At 39.8% G+C, this 25799-nt stretch overlaps 1 protein-coding gene across 1 annotated transcript in view; it reads right to left on the bottom strand.

Annotated features, from left to right (window-relative positions):
* Positions 1 to 25799, bottom strand: part of Nup155 (nucleoporin 155) — a 47862-nt gene that overhangs the window by 12356 nt on the left and 9707 nt on the right. Inside the window, exons 8-25 of the mRNA XM_075975931.1 lie at positions 24177 to 24250; positions 23165 to 23256; positions 21954 to 22051; positions 21345 to 21497; positions 20467 to 20567; positions 17926 to 18096; positions 16721 to 16831; positions 15841 to 15935; positions 14241 to 14329; positions 13522 to 13584; positions 11070 to 11217; positions 9268 to 9334; positions 7941 to 8056; positions 6463 to 6560; positions 4971 to 5101; positions 3044 to 3235; positions 1984 to 2122; positions 1135 to 1270 (exon numbers count right to left, since the gene is read on the bottom strand). Of these exons, the coding sequence (XP_075832046.1) occupies positions 1135 to 1270; positions 1984 to 2122; positions 3044 to 3235; positions 4971 to 5101; positions 6463 to 6560; positions 7941 to 8056; positions 9268 to 9334; positions 11070 to 11217; positions 13522 to 13584; positions 14241 to 14329; positions 15841 to 15935; positions 16721 to 16831; positions 17926 to 18096; positions 20467 to 20567; positions 21345 to 21497; positions 21954 to 22051; positions 23165 to 23256; positions 24177 to 24250 (2074 nt within the window). The remainder of the gene's footprint in view (positions 1 to 1134; positions 1271 to 1983; positions 2123 to 3043; positions 3236 to 4970; positions 5102 to 6462; positions 6561 to 7940; positions 8057 to 9267; positions 9335 to 11069; positions 11218 to 13521; positions 13585 to 14240; positions 14330 to 15840; positions 15936 to 16720; positions 16832 to 17925; positions 18097 to 20466; positions 20568 to 21344; positions 21498 to 21953; positions 22052 to 23164; positions 23257 to 24176; positions 24251 to 25799) is intronic.

A 25799-nucleotide genomic window follows, 5' to 3' on the forward strand; every position in this document is an offset into this window, starting at 1 on the left:
AACACTTATATACCTGATATAAAATTAAATTCAAAGGAAAAAACCTCCTAAGCCAAACAAAAGCACCCTGTATCCTCTATCGCTCCAATATACTTTTCAAAAGATTTGGTTAAATGTAGAAGGGCAAAACTACAAAAAACAACAATGTTTTTGCCTCAAACCAGAAACTGGAAAGGAAAGGAAGCCAGTTTTATTCTCAAATCAGGAATATAAAAAAATATAATAAAGTTTCAAAAGAAAAAATAGATAAATAAAACCCCCACAGCTGGTCAAAAATCATTTATAAAAGACAGGTATGGTGCTACATGCCTCCAGTCCTAGTATTTAAGAACAGGAAAGATCAGAGTTCGAGTACAGACTGGTTTACACACATTTCCAGTGTCCCCAGGGAAACACAGTGAGACTGTCACAGAACAAAAACATAATAAAAACCGCTTGTAAGGCCAATGGCAGCTCAGCAGATGAAAAGGAGCTTGCTATGCAAGCCTGAGGACATGTATTCAGATTTACAGACTTGTGCCAAAAAGCAGGGGTGGCCATGTCCAGGGCAGTAACTCCAGCACTGAGTGGCCCAAGGACTGCTGGCACCTGCCATCTGCCAGCCCAACTCCAGCTTCAGTGAGAAACCCTGAAGAGGAGTTCTGTGGAGACTGACAGAAAACAGGTCACATGATATCTTTCCCTGGCTTCCAAGTGTGCACATCCGTATATGCATATCACACGCAGAAATACACAAAATACTTGTGCTTTTTCAATTTTTGTAAGACTGAGATTTTTATCTCTAGAACAGAAATTATAATCCTCATTCAGGACTTGATAAAAACCAGTTCTTTTAAAGTAAGAACATAATTAAATTTTATAAGGGTTGCACTTGAAGTGTTCCTTTCCTATTTATTATTATTATTATTTTGGTTTTTCGAGACAGGGTTTATCTGTAGCTTTGGAGCCTGTCCTGGAACTAGCTCTTGTAGACCAGGCTGGCCTTGAACTCACAGAGATCCACCTGCCTCTGCTGGGATTAAAGGCATGCGCCACCACTACCTGGCTGTACCTTTTCTATATTATCAATCAAAATTTTATATAAAAAGACCTATCTCATAAAACCCGACAATCAGCCAAGGCTCAAGAACTTACCTCTCTTGGAAAGTCTGAAGACCGACAACATCTTCTTCTGGTTCTCCATGCTTATAGAAATGGAGTCCAAGACCCTGAGGATCTTTTTTCTCAGCAGCAGTAAGAGAGAGTTCCACCACACCTTCATAAAAGCGCACTGATGGAGAGAAAAGCCAACGCTTAGAGCTTACTACTAAGCTGTCAGTGTTTTTCCTTAGCAGGCACACAAGGGAACCAGAAAGTTGTATTTCTAGTAAATGTTTGCTATTCTGATGACAGCATCACAAAGGTGCTGATGCGTTTTCTTATAAAAAAAAAGGGGGGGGGCCCTAATGTATGGAAGGCAGCTATTAATGGATCCCCCTTCTTCAAAAGAACCTTTATATATAAAATTAACAGAAAGTAGTTTCAGAGAAAACAAATCATGATTCAAATCTTTGCTAACAGTCACAGTTTAACTTTTAAGATTAGTCAAAAAATTTTAGGCATGTTAAAAGTAAGTGAAACTCAGTGGTATAATTTGACAATGACCAAAATTTCAAAATCAAAAAGTCTGTATTAATAGCCAGAAACAGAGGAGGTGTGTCTAATCTCATGCTTGAGAGGTGCTCAAGGCTACCCTTGGCTGGCTACAGGGCACTCAAGGCCAGCGTGAGTCAGACGAGACTGTCTCAAACATAAATAAGCACTTGCCGCACATGTTCAGGTGCTACTTTGGATCTCCAAAGACAAGAAAAGAAAATCTACACAATTCAAAGTATCCTCAGCCATGGATGCCAGAAAATCCGCATTTGGGAAGACACTCTCACCCTGCTGTATGGCAATCGTGCCGAGTTGAGAAAAGGATACCAAGAGCAGCTTGCTTCTCACCTTGCCTATACTGAGCACAGACACTGGGGAGGTCGACTTGGTTGCTGATTTTTTGATATTCCTTCAGAGATTCCCTTAACATTCTTTCTTTTTCACTCTTATTTTGAACTTGTCGGGATCGCTGAAGAAGCTCATTTGCCTAGAGAGATGACAAAAGCTTACAAAGGGACAAAATCAAGTAGGCAGATGATGCTGTCTTTGTAGTCTGTCTAAATTTACATGTGGTATATTATTATTTGAGATAAAAACTCTACAAACTTACTTAATTTTAGGAAGAAAAGTTTTTGACCAAAAAAATCCTAGCTAAGTCTTAATTCCTCTGCTAACTATGTTAAGTCAGACAGTTCTGTCTGGGAATGCTCTTGCCTAGTCAGTACATTACTGGTCAGCAGGCAGTTCATCATGTGACACTTAGTTATTTTTTTTCACCTGTAGGGAAGGATCAATAAGAATTGCCTCATTAACTTTGATTCACTCCAGATTTACTAAAAGTCTTAATGATTTTCCTTACTTTCTATGAAGAAAACAAATTTCTTAGTGGATAAACTTTCTTAATTTCTAAATTAGGTTATTTTCCTTAATTCCTAACCTTTGTCTTTTTTTAAATTTATGTGTATGGGTGTTTTGCTTGCATGTATGTCTGTGCAGCATGCATGTTCCTGATGCCCATGGGTGTCAGAACAGGGTGTCAGATCCCCCGGAACTGGTATTAAAGACAGTTGTGAGCTGCCGCGTGAGTGCTAGAAACTGAACCTGGTCTGCTGGAAGAGCAGTTAGTGCTTTTAATCACAGATTCATCTCTCCAGCCCTATGACCTTGGACTTTTAAAACATTGCCTAAAAATACTAGCAAAGACTTTTCTATATATAACACTTAAAGAGCATATATGTGTTTTTAAGAAATCATGTATTTCAATCCCCTCTTAGTTGAGGATTCTAAGACCGGAACATACTAAGAGATAGCCCTGAGGTCATATATGGAAAACCACGAGTTCTCCAAACCCTTCACCACACTGACACTCATCTATAAAAACACTCGAGAACACAGTGAAGCACCTCACCTTAGAACAAACTGCATCATCCGTGCTGTACAGAAGAGGGCAGATGTCCTGCAGGTGTAAACTAATGCCATCCACAGCTGCATTGTCTCTGATGTAGCAGCTGATAAGAGAAGCAATTAATGCACCAGTGAGCTCTTTGTCTCTGATCACCAGATCCTTAAAGGTGGTGATCTTTAGCTGCTCCTGGAATTCCTAGAGTGAGAGAAAGCCTTTCATCAAAACCATAGAAATACTAAATAGAAATACTCACAAATTGAAACTTCTTTTTCTTTCTTTTTTGTTTGTTCGTTGTTGCTTTCGCTTTTGAGACAGGGTCTTACTAGGTAGCACTAGCTGGCCTGGAGCCTATTATAAAGACCTGGCTGGCAGAATACAACACACAGAATACCGTCTCCTTCTCCCAAATGTTGGGATTACAGGCCATGAGCCAAAAAGCTTAGATTTCATTAGTAAGAAAAGATCCCTTACATTCCAGTAGACTAATCTGAATGAGAAAATGGGCTGAGTGCACAGCTGAGTCATAAGGCCACGGTTCAGTTCCCAGCACTTAAGTCATAAGGCCACGGTTCAATTTCCAGCACTTAGTCATAAGGCCACGGTTCAATTCCCAGCACTGACAAAGAAAATACAATAAATCACTGATACACAGCTCTGCAAAGAATTGCAATAAAACACATAAAAGTTGGAGGTAACCTTCAGTAGGTCTAATTCAAACCTCCGACTTTATATATGAGAAAAATCGAGCCAAGGCAGAGTCAGTGCTAGTACCAGAACACTTTCTTTTGGAAGCTGGCAAAAAACAACCACTAGGCCACATTTTAAAACTCTGACTAGAAGCCAGGTGGTGGAATTTCTGGCTAAAGCTGGGTGTGGTGACTCACACCTTGAATCTCAGCACTTGAGGTAGAGGCAGGCAGATTTCTGTGAGTTCAAGGCCAGCCCAGAGTACTACTGAGTTCCAAGACAGCCAGAGTTACAAAGTGAGATTCTATCTCAAAAAAGCCAAACAAACAAAGAAGATTCTGAGCTTTCATTTACTTTTCCTAAATAATATTAGGATTCTAACATTAAATGCAGGAATTTGACCAGCATTTTGAACAAATTTGCTTGCTAAGATAGAGTTCAAAAGGGTAAAGTCATTTATAGTCCAGTAAGTTATTTTACAGGAATGTATTTTCTTAAATTTCAACAAAAATATCAATAAAAATGGCAAGTTTTGGGACAAACACCTAGTTTGCATTCCCCGAGAAAATAATTGACAATGGAAGGAAAGCAAGCTCTCAAGACGGATCACAGACGACAGGTGTGGTGAAAAAGGACCTGCCCTGAATTTACAATCCGACAAAATTCAGATGGCATGGAAAATAAGATAGCTTTCACCAACTGAATATGAGTTTTAAATTGTAAAAAGGGGAAAACAAAAAACCATGCTAAAAATAAGAAAACAACAACAACAACCATAACCACTCTCTGGGCGCCCATAGAGAGACCCAGGGTGTAACTATTTCACTTGAAATGCTGCTAACAGCTGAAAAGGCAGCTCAGCAGTCAGGCCAGTTCCACGGAATCTTGATACCTTCCTTGGGAAGCACCAGACAGGCATGGGGTGCTGTTATATACATCCATGTAGAACATGTATCCACATCAATTTTTCTTTCTTTTCTCTCGCTCCTTTTTTTTTTTTTTTTTTTTGAGTTGGAGTTTTCTGTACACAGCTCTGGCTGTCCTGGAATTAATTCACTACAAATGCCAAGCTGGCCTACAACTCACAGAGATCCTCCTGCCACAGCCTCCAAGTGCTGGGACCAAAGGTTTGCACCACCACATCTGGCACACATAAACTTCTTAAAACAACGACAACAATAATCAAAGTGAAGACTAAAGCTCTTTGGGTATCAAACAACCCCAAAGGACAAACCCGCCTCACCTTCTGAAGTTCTCCTACAATGACAGTAAACTGATGTTCACAAAGGAGCTTCCACAAAGCCAGGGCCTGGTAGGATTTCCTAACCAGCTGCTGGATTGCCTGAAGTGAAATCTTCTCGCTCAGTTGTGCCTCTGATGACAAAACACAACTAATGAAATATGACAGCGGGTGAACTGTTGTCTGATGTACATAAAACACAGCCAAGAGTGAAATTCCCACATTTCTCCCTCCTTCACCACAAGCAACAATTACCACTGCTTCATATTTTCATCCTCAGGAAATACATTTGTGTGTATACACATGAAAAACAATTGCATATGAAAAATAAAAACACTGCAGTGTGTTTGTCTCGTGTTCTGGGTATGCCGCATTTGAAGGGTCCCAGCCAGAGGACGTTTGGACTACTTCACACATTGCCACTGAAACAACGGTAACTTAGAAGGCCTTCTGGAAGGCACCACCATGGTCCTCAGGACCAAGTTTCTCAAACCCTACATTAATATACTCTAGTACATTATTAAACTCAGTCAGTCAAGATAATTTTGCCGTATCTTTTAAATAAGTAGGATACACCAAAAGGGACAAAGTGGATAAACATTATGTATTGTGTATAATATTAATACAACAGAATGTTATTCAATCTGAAACTGGAAATTCTAACACATCCTACAACACGAATGTATGTAAAGACTGTATGTTAAGTGAAGTAAGCCAGTAATAAAATGAAGAAAACTGCTCATACCAAGTACCCAAAAGAAGTTTAAGGACAGAAGACAAAAATAAACTGGTAGGTGCCATGAACTGAAGACAGGGAAAAAAGGAATTGCTGTGTGATGGTTACACTGAATTTCACTACTGAATGATGAAAAGTTCAGGAGAGGCACACCGGGAACAGTTGCTCAGCGATGTGAGTATACTGAAGATGCTCGACTGTCTACGTCACAGGGACTCCGGGGCCAAAGCTGAGCACGGGTATTCCACAGGAATACATTCAGAGACACGGGAATCAATGGATACTCCCAAACCAGCGATCACCCAGCCGGCCCCGACTGAACTCAGTCACAAGGAACTGGGCTGTGTGTGGGAGTTTGACTAGAGTGGAAGGGAGGTAGGAAGGAGGGAGAGTGGAAGCAGAATGCATATACATGTTTGAAGTTGTTGAAAACTGAATAAAAAAATAACTAAAATGGTCAGCTTTATGGTCAATGTATGTCACTGTGATGAAGAAACTCAGAGTGTATCATGCCTTCTGGTGGCAAAGAAGCACAAAATTTTGAAGTATATACTTTCATATACTATGAAGTAAAGCTAAATTATGGAAATAAACAATTTCCATGCTACTTGATTTTTACAACCACAAAGATGGCACTTTAATAATAATAATAAGTTTGTGTTTTCAGACATGTTCACTCTGAGAGCCCATTGTTTCCTATTTAGGTAGTGCAACTTTTTGGTGGGGTCACGTGTGTACTGACCACAAGAAATAATTTACCATGAAACTTCCTCTGCAGCTCTTGTTGCATTTGCTGGGTGTTTCCATTCTCAGGACGCATGAATCCTACCAGCCTCTGCTGCACTTTGGCCGTAGTACTGAAACAGAAAACAGAGTGTGAGTTTGACAGCGTCACTGGGGTATGTAAGGTCTACAGTTCTCTCTGTCTCTCTTCCCCTGCGTGTGTGCAGTTTTAACTTTGTCTTTTAGTAAAACGAGACTGGGCACAGCCCGTGCACTAGCATAAAAGTGAACAATTGGCAGTTACTAAAGCTACAGTGACTGAGGGTCAGTCTTTACAGTCAGCAAGTTAAAACATGTTTTTATTTCTGAACATTAACTAAAAATATTGCCTGCTCATGCAACTTTTTCAAATGCTATTATTGCTGGATGCAGAAGTCACCAAGTAAGCAAATACAAGAGATAACCACATATTTGAAGACTGTAATATGCCAAAAATGCACTGAAAAACAAACAAAACGAAGAAATACCAAACAAGATTCACAACAAACACTTAAGAATCTAGACAGTTCACAGCAGTTTTTTGAAGAATTTCAATAATATCTTAAGGTTTTTTGTTTTGTTTTTGAGACAGTGTTTCTGTGCAGCCCTGTCAAGTCCTGGAACTCTGTAGATCAAGCTGGCCTTGAACTCAGAGATCTGTATGTGTCTGTCTCCCAAGTGCCTAGAATAAAGGTATGCACCACCGCCACCTGGCCTTAAAAAAAAAAAAAACACAGCAAGTTTATAAGAACATTGGCATAGTTTAGTGTCCAGCTGTCTATCAGAGAGCTATGAATACTCCACCAACGGTGGGTCTGCTTAACTTAATTCAAAAATTTATTCGTAGGCTTGTTAAACCGTATCACAAGAGCTGGGTGCCATGAAAAAAGGAACAGTTGTCAAAAAAAAGAGCACTTGGATTTATAACATGGCTAGAAAGAACAGACACTATTTAAAATAACATGTCTGGGCTGGTAAGATAGCTTAATAGGTAACAGGGCTTGTTGCCGAGTCTGATGACCAGAAGTCACACCACATGGCGGAAGAAGAACCAATTCAGGCACCTTGTACTCAGGACTCCACACAGATGCCGTGGTATACACCCGTCCCACCCACACAACTCCACATAAAGATCATTTTAAAAAACAGAGAAACAGTAACATAGAAATGAACAGAGTCTTTCCTAACATTATGGAAACAATTAATCCAAGCACACACACAGACATTGCCTATTTCCCTGGAGGTAAAATACCAGGCCGAGTCGCTGTGAGAGAATATAATGACTGTACGGCATAGGCCTAATATTTCAACACAATACAATGGGAAACAAAGTGAATATCTAGGCCTGTATTTCAGTAGTGGAGTAGCATGCCTACCATGCGCAAGGCCCTGGGTTTCATCTCTGTGCCTCAAAGAAAAAAGAAAAAGCATCCTTCATACACAATAAAAAATGAATAAATAAGTGTGTTTCTTACTTTGGATTTCCTAGTGGTCCTCCAGAAAACTGGGAATTTCTGTCTAGAAATTCCTGCAAACCCTTCAGTTCCTGTAGCACAGACTCCAGCAGCTGGCTGGGCACACTGCTTTCAATCTGTAAGAGGGAGAGTTTCCAAAAGTTTAAAGACATAGAAAATGTGCATGCATAAAAAAGTACTCATTAGAGTCAGCACTGAATATATACAGTTTAGTTGTGAGCTACACTATGTTTATAAACAGTACAGTTCTTAAGTCCATTCAGTATCCAGTTAGCCAAAATAAAGGGCAAAGAAGGTTACCCGTGAACTTCCTCTCCTGTTCTTTTAACATTAACATGTAATTTAGGTGCAAAAAAACACAAATATTAAGTGAACTTCTTAATTACTTTCCACATTTCTGTGGTCATTGTTCAGATCCCAGTACAGCACATTAACAACACCTACATCCTCATGGCCTTTTCTGGCTATTAATCAATCATCCTGTCTTCAAGGAATCCTTCTTCCTACTATCATTATCCATTGATTCAGCCAATTCTGAAGTGCATACAATTACGATGTAAAATAAAATGTATCTTAATAGAAGATTGAGTTTTAATTCTAGCAGTTGGGAGGCAGAGGCAGGTGGATCTCTTTAGACTAAAGGCCAGTTTAGTCTTCAAAGTGAGTAGTATACAGAGAAATTGACTTGAAAACCAAAAAAATCCATCCCCCCAAACAAAAACAAAAACATCCAAAAGCAAACAAACAAAAACAAAAAGAAAGGTGAACTCTAAAAGAGCATCACAATTCGGGTCGGTGGTGCAGTCAGTACATGTGGGCAATCCTAGTACTGGAGGCTGTAGCAAAAAAAACCCACAAATCAAAGTCAGCTTGAAATACACAGCAAGACCCTGCCTTGAAAAACAACAACAACCAGATGGAAAAACAGAACACAAAGAAAAGTAAAGGAAAAATTTTCCTGTCTGTTGTGATGAGAAAGCTCTGTAAGGTATTTAAAGCAATGTGAGAAGGGTGTGAACGCAGGCTAAGCAGTGCTGAGATTATGAGAGTCTAGCGTACATGCCAAGAAGTGAGAACAGATGGGGAGACTGAATATGAGGCTGACTCTTTGACCCTCACAACAGCTTTGAGAAAGAGACAGTTCATTTCACTTTGCAGTAGAGTAGCAGGCTGGAAGTATTAAAAACCTTAGTAAGTGACAGGGACAAGATCCAAACTAGAGAGAGAGCAGATACCTGCAACATTAAGACACATGAAATACTACCTACTGACATCATCTACTGGTTCCATGCAAACAAGGAGATGGAGATGATACACAGAAACTTACTGCAGTGATCTCCCTGCTGGAACTCTTGAATACTCTTTCAACAACTAAGCTAGCATCCCAAATATTTCTGGAACAAAAAGTATTTTAATTATTATACTGTAAATGAATGCAACGTTTTATTACATGCAGTTACTTTTCGTAGGAACATAATGCTCTAATCACTTTCAAACTTAGCAACTACTTACTATGTTTCAGTGGAAAACGGAGCTGGCGAGCTAGCTGGTTCAGCAAGAAAAGACACTTACTTGTAGTACAAGCCTAGTGGCCTGAATGCCATCCCCTGAGCTCACATGAAGGGGAAGGAGAGAAATGATTTCACCAAAGAGCCCTCTGACATCCACATGTACATTGTGGCATGTCCTTATCCTCCATCATGCATGGACACCAAACTTTCAAACATAACATCCCTACTACTCCAGAATGAGTTTATTAAATGAAAGCCTACTAAAGAAAAGTTCAGTGGTTAAGAACACGTGCTGCGGGCTGGAGAGATGGCTCAGAGGTTAAGAGTACTTCCAGAGGTCTTGAGTTCAATTCCCAGCAACTACATGGTGGCTCACAACCATCTATAATGAGATCTGGTGCCTTCTTCTGGCCTGCAGGCATACATGCAAACAGAACACTGTATAAATAAATAAATCTAAAAAAAAGAAAAAGAAAAGAACATGTGCTGCTCTTGCAGAGTATCTAGGTTCAGTTCCCAGCATCTACATGACAGCTAACAACAATATGTAACTCCACTTTCAGGATATGATGCCTTCTTCTGGCTTCCATAGTCACCAGACATACACGCAGCGCACATACATATACATGCAGGAAAAGCATTTATATACATAAAATAAAAATTGTAATACACATATACACGTATTTATCTCAACATGTAACTCATTATGTATAGAGAGACATGGCAGCTAATTAGAAGTTAAGGGAGAACTACAAGGGCCACCATCATTCATCCTTCCCTCTACCTGTTTCCTCTGCAGGATGACTTCCATACCCGTCCTTAAAGGGACGGAGGCTGCCCCCCACCTTTTGAATCAAGGCTGGCCAGATAAAGCAGGACAGAGAATGGCACTGCTGTAAACAGAGGCACTGACAGGCTTTGCAAGTTTCTACCTTCTCCTGCAACCCTGCCACTAGCTTGACTGTCATACTGAAGGATGAGACCATACAGAGAAAAGAATTGTGTGGCCATTTCACACCAGTAGATAAATGGGCCTCGAAGCATATAGAAAAACAGCCAAGATAAATAAAACTCTTTCTACTGTCGCGTCTGATTACATATGTAAGACCAGACCTCTAGCTGAAATCTACAAACAGGACGCTCTATGAGGCTAGTTATTAATATGTATGAAGATGTAAGCTGAGGCTATATGCACAGAAATAAAACAACGAATACAGCTAAAGGGCTGAGCAATGCAAAAACAATCTTAATCAGTGGATGGGCGTAAAAAAAACAAAACTCACTAAGTAATGTCCCAAATATAGATTTAAGAATATGTCACTGGGGCTGGAGAGATGGCTCAGAGGTTAAGAGCACTGGCTGCTCTTCCAGAGGTCCTGAGTTAAATTCCCAACAACTACATGGTGGCTCACAACCATCTGTACTAAGATCTGGCGCCCTCCTCTGGTTTGCAGGAAGAATGTTGTATACATAATAAATAAAGGAGGGATGGTAATTATAACAGGATATACACACACACAAACACACATACACAGAATATTTAGAATTAAAAAAAAAAGAATACGTAACTACTGTAAATAAGACAAAATGGGACAATAGTAGTCTACAAAATACTTACCCCATGATTCGAGAAAAGTAAATGCAAATACCATTGTGTTTTCCTGAGTACACAATCTCTGGTCCAGTCAAACCACCCATGCTTGTAGCCTGCATTGCTGGGTTTCCCACAGCATACATTGGAGTTGACATGGTAGAAGGCTGAGCACCTGCACACAGAGAAGAAAGTCTCTTAAAAGTAAAGCCTAGGGCCAGGCAGTGATGGTATACGCCTTTAATCCCAGCACTTGGGAGGCAGAGACAGGTGGATCTCTGTGAGTTCGAGGCCAGCTTAGTCTATACAGTGAGTTCCAGGACAGGCTCCAAAGCTACAGAGAAACTCTCAAAAAGCCAAAAAAGTAAATCCTAGGTTTACCGTTGGGGCTCATGAACTCCAGCTTACTACTACTATTTTGCTAAATGGACACAGTATCAAACAGCACTCTAATCCACATCTCTGTCTCCAAGGATCAGTGAGGCTCTCAGACCTCATCAGAGAAGATTCCTTGTGTCACAAATGGTGGCTAATTAAGAAATTCACTGAGGTTGAAATGCAGAGCATAAGTTCCTGTGGATCTTTAGTCACAATGGGACACCTATATCACAGCCCAACGCCACCCCACCACCAGAAGGCACAATGTGAGAGGGGGTGTAAGACTGTAAGAACCAGAGGTCAGAGAGGAACATGGCAGGACTGCTACAATCACGAGCTCACTGTAGGGCTGGCTAGACAAGAGCAAACCAGTCAGCATTCCAACATGGAAGAAGGGCTCACAAGTCTCTACCATAGCTGAGCAGCTATAACAGTTGATGGCTTCTGGCTGTTAAGGGTTGGTATGGTCCTTGTATGCTACCGTGAGTTGCCCATGTCCATTAGGATGTAGACAGAGGAGAGGTTGAGGAGTGGAGCTTTGGGACAGTAATTCTGGAAGGAGTTGGGGTTAAATATGCTCAAGCATACCATGCATGTATGAAATTCCCAAATTAATAAAAAGTTTTTAAAAAAGAAATCTGAAATGTTTAGAAATTTCAATAATCCATTTGGTTTATCTGGACAAAAAAGGGAAATATTTAAAGATAATGGAAGAAATAGATAGACATTTCATTTTGTTTGATAAAAAAGGGTATATTTGTGTAGTTGTTGTTTTTACCTTTACTCTTTTGGGGGCCCGCCACCCAGCTCCCAAACAAATCACACACAGAGGCTCATTCTAACTTATAAATGCCGGCCTTAGCTTGGCTTGTTTCTAGCCAGCGTTCCTCAACTTAAATTATTCCATCTACCTTTAGCCTATGGGCTTTTTTCTTTCTCTGTTTCTGCATATCTTTCTTTTACTCTTACTCCGTGTGTGGCTGGGTAACTGGCCCCTAGCATCCTCCTCTTTCTCTTGTCCTAGATCTCCTATCTCCCTTCCCAGATTTCTCCTCTTTTTGTTCTCTGCCTGACAGCCATGCCTATCCTTTCTCTTGCTCTGATATTGGCTATTCAGCTCTTTATTACACCAATCAGGTGTTTTAGACAAGCAAAGTAACACAGCTTCACAGAGTTAAACAAATGCAACATAAAAGAATGCAACATGGGCTGGAGAGATGGCTCAGAGGTTAAGAGCACTGACTGCTCTTCCAGAGGTCCTGAGTTCAATTCCCAGCAACCACTTGGTGGCTCAAAAAAATCTGTAATGAGATCTGGTGCCCTCTTCTGACATGTAGGTACACATGCTAACATAACACTGTGTGTATTACAAATAAATCTTTTAAAAGGTAACATATCTTTGCATCATTAAACAAATAAATGTTTCATAGCATAAACAAATATTACACACCTTAAAATAATATTCTATAACGGACTTGAACTGTTTTTTTCAGCTAAACTTTCACATGTAGGCAAGGCAGGATGAAAAAAAGAAAACTTGAAATCGCTGTTTCTAATGTTGGAGAGAAAAAGAACACAGTCATCAGGACCCAGTTAATCCCCATATGCCAGTGAGAGGATGCCACCCTGTTACAGGAGTTCCTAAGTGAGGCGTTGATAGTCAAATGCGAAAACTAGCTTGGATGCCACTCTGTCAGTGAGTACAGGGTGTGTGCATGTGACCACAGACCAAACAAGATTGTAAGTGTGTATCTGGGCTGCCAGGGCATCCTTGGTTGTTGTTCCTGTTTACCAGTCTCTCTTGGGCCTGGAACTCAGCTAGCAGGTCAAGCTGGCAGGCCAGGCAGCTCTCCCAGTCTGGAAATGACAAGCACTCATCACCATGGTAGCTGTTCCATGGCTGTGAAGACCGGACTCAGGTCTTCATGTCCATGGGAAGCAATTCTATCACCTGAATTATCTCAGCCTCTTTCTTTCTTTTTTTTTTTTAAGGAATTAGGCAATTTAATCTTCTCAATATAAAATATTAAAAACAATAATTAATAATGTTAGGTCTTCAAAGTGAACAGAAGTAAAAAGCCAGAACATAGAAAATAAGTACCATGGGACGGTGTCCCCAAAGCTGATGGATTTGGGTAGACACCACCACCAGGAACAGGAGAACCTGCAAGGGAAAAAGAGAATAGAGATCTGTCAAATACTTTCTCAATGCTAAGTATCTGATCCAGACTATGTAAGGAAGCTACTATGCGTGTGACTAACACTGCCTATCATAGACAAGAATCAGACACATCCTAATTTCAGCTAGTCAGCACTTGTCAGCATCTGGAAGTCAGTATTTGGAAGACAGAGATACGAACTTTCTTATTACTTGATTATTCATCTCTTCCTTCTTTGTCTTTTCTTTTTTATCTCTTTCTCTTCGAATACTAAATAAACTCTGTAAACACTACTAGTTAAAATTTATAGTGCTTCTTAGTATTCATTAAAGACTCAATATTGTAAGGTGTGGTAACAGCACACACTTTTAATTCTAGCACTGGGAGACAGAGGCAGAGCAAATATGAGTTTAAAGGCAGCCTGGTCTACATAGCAAGTTCCAGGCTAGCCAAGGCTACATGGAAAGATTCTCAAAACAAAACAACAAAAAACCAATACCAAACAAACAAAACTAGATTCAACAGTAACTATCTAGACTTATTCATTACTAATACAGATACTAAGACTAATACTAAAAGAACAACAAAACTCTCTATTGCATAAAGTATGTCATCATTTTAAAAATATAACCCAAGTTTCAGTTTAATGTTCCATACTCACTTGAATACATTGGCGACCCCAGGATGGGACCAACATTACTTGGAGTGGGAAGAGTAGCTGGAAATCTCATCTGTGCTTCACCGCCATATCTGTTTGTGTGACAAAAGAATGACTTATTAACTCATGCTCTTGTAACTGGGACAAGCTGGGATGGATAACTCCTGCTCCTTTAGTTTATTTATTTAATGGCAGACATTTTAAGGTATGGTGCCAGCAGAGAGTTATACCTAGCATAATTTTTCAATTAATGTTGACTTGAAATTGCAACCAGGAAATTAGAGGGCCGCTACTAATGTCTAAACACATTACAGATATGTAGCGAGTAATTTACTTATTGAAATGACAAAGTAATCTCTCTGATAGAATATGATTAGCTGTAAATTTCAAAATGTTTTTTTAAAGATTTGTCTTTGTGTATGCCTGTGCATCACGTGCACCTTGCACATGGAGGCTACAGGAAGGGGTCAGATCCCTGGGAAACAGAGTGACAGAGAGTGTTAGCTGCCATGTGGGTGCTGGGACTGGAACTTGGATCTTTTAAAAGGGCAGCCAGTGCTTTAAATTCCTTTTCCATCACTCCAGCCCTAAACATTTAAAACATATACAGTACACTCACACTTCAAATTCTCAGAAATATTTTACAAAAAGAAAACCTCTGAACGCCGGTGCAAAGGTTAGTGGAACAGTGCTTAACTAGGAAGGATGAGTTCTGGTTTAATCCCAGCATTCAGAATCCCTCAGGGCCAGTGATACACGTGAAACAGAACTGGTTATGTTTGAGGAAGAAAAAAGCATGGAGAGAAGTGACTTCAGTGAAAAGTGCAAAACAAGACCAAAAGTCAATGAAAACCTAGAGAACAGTAACGCACGCCTTCTGCCAATCAGCCTGTTCCATCAGCATTATAATTTTTCTTATAATGAATTTGAATAATTTGCCTAGTTCCTGTACTCAGCACCCACATGGTAGTTTCGCCACAGGAAATGCATTGCACTCTTCTGGCTCACAAAGGCTTTGCATGCACGAGCTACACAGACACATGCAGTCAAAACACCCATTCACAAAAAGTAACATAATTAATAAAAAAAGTGGCCTAGGCTTAGCAGGTTTAAGATCCTAGATTCAATTCCAGTACCACCAAATACTCAAACAAAAAACAACCAACCAAAAGAGTAGGTCTTTGGCTGGAGAGAAGACTCAGCGGTTAAGAGCACTGGCTCCTCTTCCAGAAGTCCTGAGTCCAATGCCCAGCAACCACATGGTGGCTCACATCCATCTCTAGAGGGATCTGATGCCCTATTCTGGCATAAAGGCATACATGCAGACAGAGCACTCATATATATATATAAAATAAATAAAATAAAATCTTTTTAAAAAGCAAGTCTTCCATATAACAATATTTCGCAATATTTTTAAGGTAGTTGATGGACGTTTTGGGACTAAGAACGTAGCTCAGAGGTCGAGTGTTTAGGGCTTGTATAGCATGGGTAAAAGGCCCTATGTCCTACTCTGGGAATGGACTCCAACAAAGAAGTGGCTCATTACATAAACAAACACACACACATGCATGCATGCACACATGCACGCCATCCCGACGAGTACCTAAAAAATGCCCGTGTAGCCCAAGCAGACACTTCTCTATCACAGGCAGCAGTGGAACAAGCAAGGATAAGGCAAGTTGCACAAGCTTGGTCTTCCTGTAAGGAAAAATTAAAGACAAACCCAAAGTTGGAGCAAGTGTTCAACAAATACTTGCTGATGTAATAAAATCAATCAATAAAGCAAACAGCCCAGATTTAAATTTTAGCTCAGGCACAGTATTAAAGATGCATTCTCTTTATTAAGGTTTGATCAACTGTTACTCTTTATCTTTTATTCTAGTAATCTATCCTCCTAATTTTAAGAAATTATCAATAAGAGCCAACATTATTGAGTATCTACCATGTATTAGGCACGATTTTTAGAAGCCAGTATAACAGTCCTTATAGCACAGTACACAAAAAGTAAAAACTAAAACTAAACTAAGTGTAGTGAATATAAGCTTCTCATTCCAGTTTTGGAATATTTTCAGCAGGTAGTTTGAATCCTGGGTCTGAGCTTTAATTAGACAGTACTAATTTTAACTAAGCCTTCTCAGATTTAAATCTACCAATTAAGTTATGGCCATTATCTACTAATGTCTTCACATTTCACTTCAACTGTGCTTGGAACACACAGTACATATGCACGCTCATAAAGTAATGCCTGGCATGTTTAGAAAAAATTTACTAGTATACCTTAATAAGGATTTGTCAAAATCAGAGGATAAATCTGGAGAAGCCCTGTGACATTACTACTTTCAGTATCAGTTCATATACGCTAATTCGAGTACAAAAGAGAACAGAAAATCTGGTTATTACAGTGTTTTACTTCCAATTTACAAAGAATTTTGACAGCCTTATTGCTTCCTTATTTAAAATATCACACTACCGGGCATAATTACCTGATGTAATTTGAAGAATCTTTCAATCTCCTCTCCATCTCCACCCACGTTACTCACAAGCAGATGTCTCAGCTGGTCCACAGGTCTAAGTTTGTGAAACATAAGACTACCCTGAGAAGTCAACAGTGAGAGAGAACATGAGTACGCCATTGGCAGGCCTGACTGGCGGAGGGCTGGAGAGGTAGCTCAGGGGCGGAGCTCTAGCCTGGCATGCACAGCCAGTGATACACACAAAAGCCTGGCCGTTAGCACTTGACTGCTGCCTTGTTTAACAATAAGCTACTCCAACAATACAAAAAAACAAAAACAAAACCAGGCAAGATTGCCACAACAATCAATCTATATCCAATTTTCATATCTACAAAAAATTAATAATCTTGCCCCTCTCATGCTGCTCCTCAAATCAGAGAATTAGTTAGATTATTCATATCATTATTATATGTTGGCACATATGTCTATTCATAGAAAAAAAGCTGGATCCTTAGCCATCCATTAACCAGGATACATTCCAAACAGACCCAAGGTTTCAAGAACAAAATTATAAATGTACTAGAAAAACATGAAAGTTTTATTTTTTAAATAAATCTCAAGCAGAAAAAAAAATAGTTCAGCACAAAACAAATTCTAAAAAATAACTGTTATTGACTACTTGAAACTTGTCTGTACGAAAAAGTTTTCAATAAAGAGTTAAATCACAAATTAAGAAAATAATGAGAGGCTGGGCAGTGGTGGCACACACCTTTAATCCCAGCACTTAGGAGGCAGAGGCAAACGGATCTCTTTGAGTTTGAGGCCAGTCTAGTCTACAGTGCAAATTCCAGATTTGCTCCAAAGCTACACACACAGAAATCCTATCTCGAAAAATCAAAAGAGAAAGATAGGAAGAAAATCATGTGAAACTAAAACGCAAAACTTAGTTTCTTTGACATATACATCTTGAGCCAATAAATGAAACAGACAGCTCTATAGAAATGGTCAAACAGTGTCTCCCCTAATCCTCGGGACAGATTACAAGAACCACCTCCACCCTGAGATGCTTCTAACTGTGCATAATACCAGAGCAGGGGTATGGCTCAGCGGCGCTGTGCTCACTAGCATGCAGGAGTTCCTGGGTTCAGCTGTCAGCACTGCTATGAGAAGAGGCCTTTTGTATACTTCACAGAGCCTCCCTTGCTTGCCTCTATGGTTGGCAGATATACACGTACCTGTGCCGAGAGGAGAACGAATTTCTTTGGCGGCAACATGTGCTGCTGGACGACAACTGGCGAGTCAGTGATTGGGATATGGTCTTTATTTAAAGGTGTAATGATTTTATCTACTTTTAATTCATCTATTGCAGAAAGAGCCCAGGAGTGACCATCAACCCGTGTTGTCATCTATGGAAAAGAAACACATCGCTTTCATATTTTGTTGAAGTCACAGATGCCAAAGCTTCTAGGACACAAAACCTACAAAAAAAAAACCCAAAACAACCAAAGAAGCCTCCCTAAATTCAGCACCATGGGTATCTTCCATATATATTTAGCTTTTTACCACACTATTCTTTTCTTTCTATATGAAATCTGTCTTTTTCGTTATTCCTTCCTTTTTTTGAAGACGCTGTCACTATGTTCTCCAGGCTTCCTCAGACCCAGCCTCACTGCCTGTCTCCCAAGACTGGGATCACAGGTTATACACGCAGGCTTGCTAACCTCTGCAGTCTAAGGAACAAGGCCTTCGTAAGGTAGGCTCAAAGTTCTACTGCTCTATCACAGTTTATCAGCCAGAGAGCGGCCATCTAAGTTTCTGTGCAGGCATAGACTGTGTTCTCCATTGGTCTATTTCCTTCCTAAAGTAAGATCCTTTAAAATCTAAAAGTATTTTAGTATTCTAAGATATTTTAGGAAAGCAATTCAAGCACTGGAAAATGCTAAGATATACTCTTCATCCATATGCACAATACCTGTCCTCAACAACCAGAGTCTTGCTTTCTCTCTTCTTGCACATTTTTCTTCTACTGAACCATTTGAAAGTGATAGACCCAGCCCACTAAATACTTCTCCAAGCATCTCCAGAAAATAAGGATATTCCCTTAAACCATGAATCATTGTAACATGTAAAATGCTGATAAAGCCGGGTTTGGGGTGGGGGGGCATGCCTTTAATCCCAGCACTCGAGAGGCATAAATTTGAGGCCAGTTTGGTCTACAAGAACAAGTTCCAGGACAGGCTCCAAAGCTACAGAGAAACCCTGTCTTGAAAAACCAAAAGAATGTTGATACAATTCCTTAATTAATTCAATGCCCAATCTATACAAAATTTCCAAACCCACCTTTAGAAAACTTGAATTTTATCAGTGTTATGTACTCTATGTATTTGGTGGCATATATTCTTATTTTTAAATAAAAGTTCACATCTGTTTGAGAACTCAAATATTATACAAATTAAAAAATTACTTTAAAACATAGTTAAGCTGGGTGTGGTGACTCATGCCTGTAACCCAAGCATTGAAGAGGCTGAAGCAGGAGGAACACAGTCTGAGGCCAGCCAAACTACATACTGCGTCTCAGACTAGCCTGGGCTTTTGAGTGAGGCCTGTCTCAAAAGCAAAACAACAGAAAGTTAACATTTATTAGACCCTTTCTCTGTCCCAGGCAATGATCTGAGTGTTCTATGTACATGATTTCATTTAATCCCATGGCATCTTCGCAGAGAAAGTACAGTGGCAAATATTAAATCTAAGAAAATGATAGTGCCAAAAGCCAAAGCAAGCCTCCAAAGCGACATTGAGGTAAATTTGACCTTTATCCCTGTCCCCAATCAGGACTGCATCTGTATTTTTCTGAGATCAAAATTCCTATGTTTATTATGATATGAATCTTTACCAGGCTGGCCTCGAACTCACATAGATCTGCCTTTCGGGTGCTGGAACTAATGGTGTGCATGATTTATGCTGAGCCCAGTGTTTTCTTTTTAAGATGTTTTAAAAGCTGGGTATGGCATCACATGCCTGTAATTTGAGCACCTGGAAGGCAGAGGCAGGTACGTCTCTGTGAGTTCAGGGTTGGCCTGATCTACTCATCTAGGGCTACATAATGAGAACTGCCAAAAAGATCCATGTGGGATGAATATAATCTGACAGAGTTAAAAAAAACAACATACAAACAAAATAAGAGGAAACATTTCTTTACTCTTAATTAAGATTGCTTTATTTGGGGCTGGAGAGAAGGCCTAGAGGTTAAGAGGACTTGTTGATCTTATGGAGAACCAGTTTTGATTCCCAGCACTCATCTACCTCAATGGGTATCAGGCATGCACAGAACAACACATAACATACATAAAAAACATTTTAAATTTCTTTCTTTAAAATTTTGTGTACCCACGTACTCATGTTTGTGTCTGTGTTAAGTGTGTGTGCATATTAGAGTTTAGGGGCACAAGGAAACAGGAAGAGAACATCAGATCCCTTACAGCTGGAGCTACAGGTGCTTCTGAGCCACCGTGTGGGTGTTGGGATCAGAACTCCAGTCTTCAGGATTGAACAAATGCTTCCAACCTCTGAGCCTCTCTCCAATGCCCCGCTAAGATTTCAAATCATATTTTATGAAAATAGCAATAATTTCGAAGACAAAGTTATTCACCATACTATTTCTCCCTTAAAACATTCTTAACTGCAATAGGGATGTGACCACACATCTGAATGCCTGAGTGCTGTGTCACCCTGCAGCACCACAGACGAATTTCACTACAAGTCTCAGAACTACTGACCTGAGTTTCCATCATTGGCTTTTGGAAAGGAAATGTATCATGGTTGACACACCATAAAATGTCATTATCTTCATTTTCTGATGCTGTCATTAATAGAATTCCTAAAAGTTAAACACACAAAATTATTATGTGATGCTAAATAATCTGCATTCCCAGTAACTTTAATAATTAGCAACAGTATACACAATTTATACAATGGTGGAAACAATCTAATGAGGAAAGAACAAGACTTTGTTTTTGAATAAATGGTGCTTGGAAAAACAAAATATATACCTAAAAATGTTTACAAATAAATTGGACAAAAAGAAATACCAGACCTATACAAGTCATGGGAATAAAGGTTATAATTTTAAAAAGTGCTGTGATAGTATCGAAAGTATTGATTATTTGAAGATATTCTTCTTGCAAAAGAAAATTAAGTTTGGGTATTGAAAAATAATAGGGTGGAAGAGCCTGGCATAGTAGTACACATCTTTAATCCTAGCACTTGGGAAGCAGAGGCAAGTAGACTTCTGTAAGTTCAAGGCCATTGTGGTTTACATAGAGAGGTCCAGGCCAGTCAGGGTTATACAGTGTGACTCTGCCCCCACCCCCACCCCCAAAAAAAGGAGGTGGCAGTGGTGCTGAGAGAGAGATGGCTCTGCAGTCAGGAAAAACACGTGTTGTTCTTGTTCTTGCAGGGAACCTGGGTTCAGTCCCCAGGTCCCATGTTATAGCTCAAAGCCATTTGAGAAAACTACACATCTAGAGTCTGATGCATTCTTCTGACCTCCAAGGGTACCAGGCATGCTCATGGTGCACATACATATATGTAAGCAAAACACACATACACACTAAAAAAACCCTAATCCTAAATCTCACAGCACTTCAGAACTTACCTTTACTATAAAGAGCTTTGTGCACTTTTGAAGGCTTCTCAACTGTTGAAGATGCTGAGAATCCAGGAGGTAATCGGACATGAACCAGTGTCAGTGTATTGGGCCGAGCTAATGGCTGCCTGAATGGACAAGTGCTGAAATACAACCTCACACCTGATGAGGGGGTAAAGACAGGCATTAGCAACAGAAAGGAAGGACCAGGACACGTGTAGTGAAGAAGCTTCACACATAAACACAGACTTCTGCAAAAGCACACATCACTTTCCTCACTGGCATGAAATTATGGATTAGCAGTTTAAAGATATTTTTAGAAATGTCACTGAATTGAGCAGTGACTCAATACATTGCTGTAGTAAGAGCTTGTGACAAGCCAAGGGAACCTGCGACTCAGTTAAGGCTCTGTCACTAAAAACAAGACACTTCACTTTGCAGGTCTGGTTATACATCACAATATATACAATTCCTTCCACTAAAAAAATCCTTATTATATGAATTCTCAACACAGCTTAATAACTAATGAAGGAGTGAAACCATTTCTAATCATAAATTTCCAATTCAAGTATTATCAAAATGTGTATAGCAATGGCACAAATACAGAAACAAACATACCTGCGTGAGTGACGGCCAGTAACTGACAGTCCAGTGACTCAGAATTTTCAATCACTGCTATTTGAACAATTGGCTTAAAAACGGAACGATCAATAGTCCTATAAGAAACAAAACTGAAATGTATTTCTAGTCTGAGGCAGGAATGTTGGCACATGCCTTTAATCCCAGTTCTAGGGAGACAAAGGCAAATGGATCTCCTTGAGTTTAAGGCTGGTCTACATACTTAGTTCCAGGACAGCCAGAGATATAACAGAGAGGTTCTGTCTTAATAAATAAATGAGATTAATTCCTAAAATAACAGTAGGAAGTAGCAAGACTCCAGCATAGTTAAGACTGGCCCTCTTGCCAGGTGGTGGCGGCACACGCCTTTAATCCTAGCACTCAGGGGAGGGAGAGGCAGGCAGATCTCTATGAGTTTGAGGCCAGACCGGTTTACAAGAGCTAGTTCCAGGACCAGCTCCAAAGCTACAGAGAAGCCCTGTCTTGAAAAACCAAAAGGCTCGCCCTCTTACCAAGCCATTGAAAAGACCATTTTAAAGGGGTGAGTAAACTGAAGGAGCTAGAATGTTCTCAAGGGATCAAATTCCCACTGCAGTGACCACTACTGATTAAAGGGAGAAACTGACATGAAGCCCCTCCAGATGCAGCAACGTAGTTTAGGTAACCTGTGTGTCCTGGCTTAGGAACCCAACTTGGACTCTAAGAACTTTGCATTGAACTCTGAACTGGTTGTTGCATCCTTCCCAAACCCTTAGTTATCTGTAGACATGTTCCTTCCTTTATAATATAGGTCTTTACACTTTCATTTCCTATTAAGTACAGTGATATAACATTTGCAACAAACAGCTAGAGCTTAAAAGTTCCAGGGAAAAGGGTTGGAGGCCCAGCTAAGTGGTTGAATGCTTGCCTAGTCTGTGGGAGACCTTGGGCTTGATTCTCAGCACCTTTGAAAACAAAGTCCAAGAGGGAAAAACACAACAAGCTATACTTTACTCAGTAAGACACACCACCTTATGTTTCGAAACAACATGAGACAGTCAATAGCAACAAGATTTCAAACACAACTTACGGTGATGTTCCTTAACCAATCATCTTTTAGAGACGTTTGGAGCCTTAATTTAATCTTAGTATAGTATATATAACATATGTGTTACATATAAATAGCATAATGATGTCTGCAAATGAAATGCTGACAATAAAGAACATATTACCTAGCAATGTTTCCAGCAGCAGAGACAATGGCGTTTTGGGAAACTGAGGCAACTCTGCTCATCCCCTGTCCATCATGGCCCAAATCATAAACCTGTGAATGAAACGGTGCTCCTTCAGACACAATTATACAGCGTATACATTACATTAAAGGTGACTTGTTCTTTTAAAGTATAATTTGATACTTAACAGAGAAGGAAATACTAGATTGTTTGAAATCTCACCAAATCAAACAAACAAAAAACGGCCTAAAAAACTGTTTGAGGTGTTTATTAGAAAAAGCACACAACTGACGCAGGCATGGTGATACACACCAGCAATAACAGATACTGAGGACTGCAAGGTCATGCTTGGCCACAAAGCAAGCTGAAGGCCAGCATAAACTACATGAGAATCTGCTTCAGTATACGGGCAGTTTGAATGACTAGATCATCTTCATAAAGCAGGGATATGCTGGGTGTGATGGTGTATGCTTTTAATCCCAGCTCTTGGGAGGCAGAGGCCAGCCTGCTCAACAGAGTGAGTTCCAGTATATCTAGGCCTACCCAGAGAAACTTTATATTGAAAAACAAAAAACAAGACAAAAGAGGGATGTAAGTAGGTGAGACACTTCACTGGCTAAAGGTATGGGCAACTACCAAACTGACAATTTGAATTCTATCTCTGTACCATGAGAGAAAGAGAACTGACTCCTAAAGTTATCCTCCACCTCCACATGAGAGCGTGTCACATGGGTGTGTATGCATATGTGTACACACACACACACACACAAATTGATTTTGCCAGGCAACGGTGGCGCACACCTTTAATCCCAGAACTCGGGAGGCAAAGACAGGCGGATCTCCATGAATTCAAGGCCAGCCTGGTCTATCAAGTGAATTCCAGGACAGGCTTCAAAGCTACAGAGAAATCCTGTCTCAAAAAAACAAAAACAAACAAAAAAAAGTAATATTTAAAAACAAAAAAACAGGAATGTTTTTCTACTTTTAAATGGTAGCAAATATGCATACATACCTGTATTACTCCTTTCTCTGACCGTGTATACAGAATATTTCTGGAATTATCAATTTCAATTTGAACAATAGGATCTAAAAGTAAAACAAAAGAAGAAAACCAAGCCCCAAGGATTATCAATTGAACACAGAACGTATTCACAACAAATTAAAAGTGATGCATTAGGATTTGTATTTAGGGGTTTTCTACTCTCTTGCTTGGTTGTTAAAGTCTACAATATCTATGTAAGGACCAAGCGAGGGAACAAAGATGTCAAATACTGACATGGTCATGAGTAGCACAAATAACTTACATCTTCAAGCAAGGTACTGGACACTGCTCTCCAGTAATCCTAGCTTGTAGAAGACTAGGGCACATGAAGTGTTTAGAGATTAAGAAATATATTAAAGACGAGCAGTGGTGACACACACCTTTAATCTCAGCACTCAGGAGGCAGAACCAGACCACAATCTCTGTTAAGTTCGAGGCCAGACGAGTCTACAGAGCTAGATCCAGGATAGCCAAGGCTACCAAAGAAAAATTGTCTTGAAAAATTAAAAAAAGAGGGGCTGGAGAGACGGCTCAGCGGCTAAGAGCACTGGCTGCTCTTCCAGAGTTCCTGAGTTCAATCCCCAGCAACCACATGGTGACTCTGCCCTCTTCTAGCCTGCAGGCATACATGTAGGCATCCCTGTATACATAATAAATAAACATTAAAAAAATTAAAGAGAGAGAATAAATTAAGAGTTAGAAGTTATGTTGTTCTATATAGCAAAACTCTGTTTTATTTTTTTTTATTTTTTTTTTAATATTTATTTATTATGTATACAATATTCTGTCTGTGTGTATGTCTGCAGGCCAGAAGAGGGCACCAGACCTCATTACAGATGGTTGTGAGCCACCATGTGGTTGCTGGGAATTGAACTCAGGACCTTTGGAAGAGCAGGCAATGCTCTTAACCACTGAGCCATCTCTCCAGCCCCCCAAAACTCTGTTTTAAAACAAAAACAACTGATTCTGTCTTCTAAATGATTTTTTAAATTTTGTTTTCAGACGGTCTCACTATGCAATTCTGTCTGGCCTCAAACTTGCTATGCAGCCCATGCTGGCTTTGAATGTACAAAAATGAACCTGTCTCTCTCTACTGGGATTAGAGGTATGTCCCAACATGCCCAGTTTAGATTACTCCTTCATCCAGTAATACTTAACAAACTACTTACTATATGCTAGAAAAACAAAGACTACTACACTCCTAATTTTTCAGGAATGAAAACAAAGGATGACATCTAGGTAGGAAAACGCCACAGAAGAGATGGACGGACAACTGAGTGGTCAAGGGTACACACTAGTTTGATTCCCAACACTTACACTGCCTGCAATGCCAGCTCCTCGTCTCCACAGACGCCAAATAGACATATAGGCCCACAAATCCACACTGATACATACTCATAAAGTAATTTAAATTTAAATTCAAAGAAAAAAGAAAGCACCACAATACATACTGATTTCTAAAAATACACAGCATGTTTCCATAAGAGCGTATCACTTCACAGTGTGGCAGCCACAGTACTCTGTGTAAATAAACCTACTCTGTTAGCAGAGTGACAAAAATCTCTTACAGAACCACACAGAAGTGGCTCATGA

This window comes from Microtus pennsylvanicus, chromosome 6 (assembly GCF_037038515.1).
Source record: "Microtus pennsylvanicus isolate mMicPen1 chromosome 6, mMicPen1.hap1, whole genome shotgun sequence".
Taxonomy (NCBI): Eukaryota; Metazoa; Chordata; class Mammalia; order Rodentia; family Cricetidae; genus Microtus; species Microtus pennsylvanicus.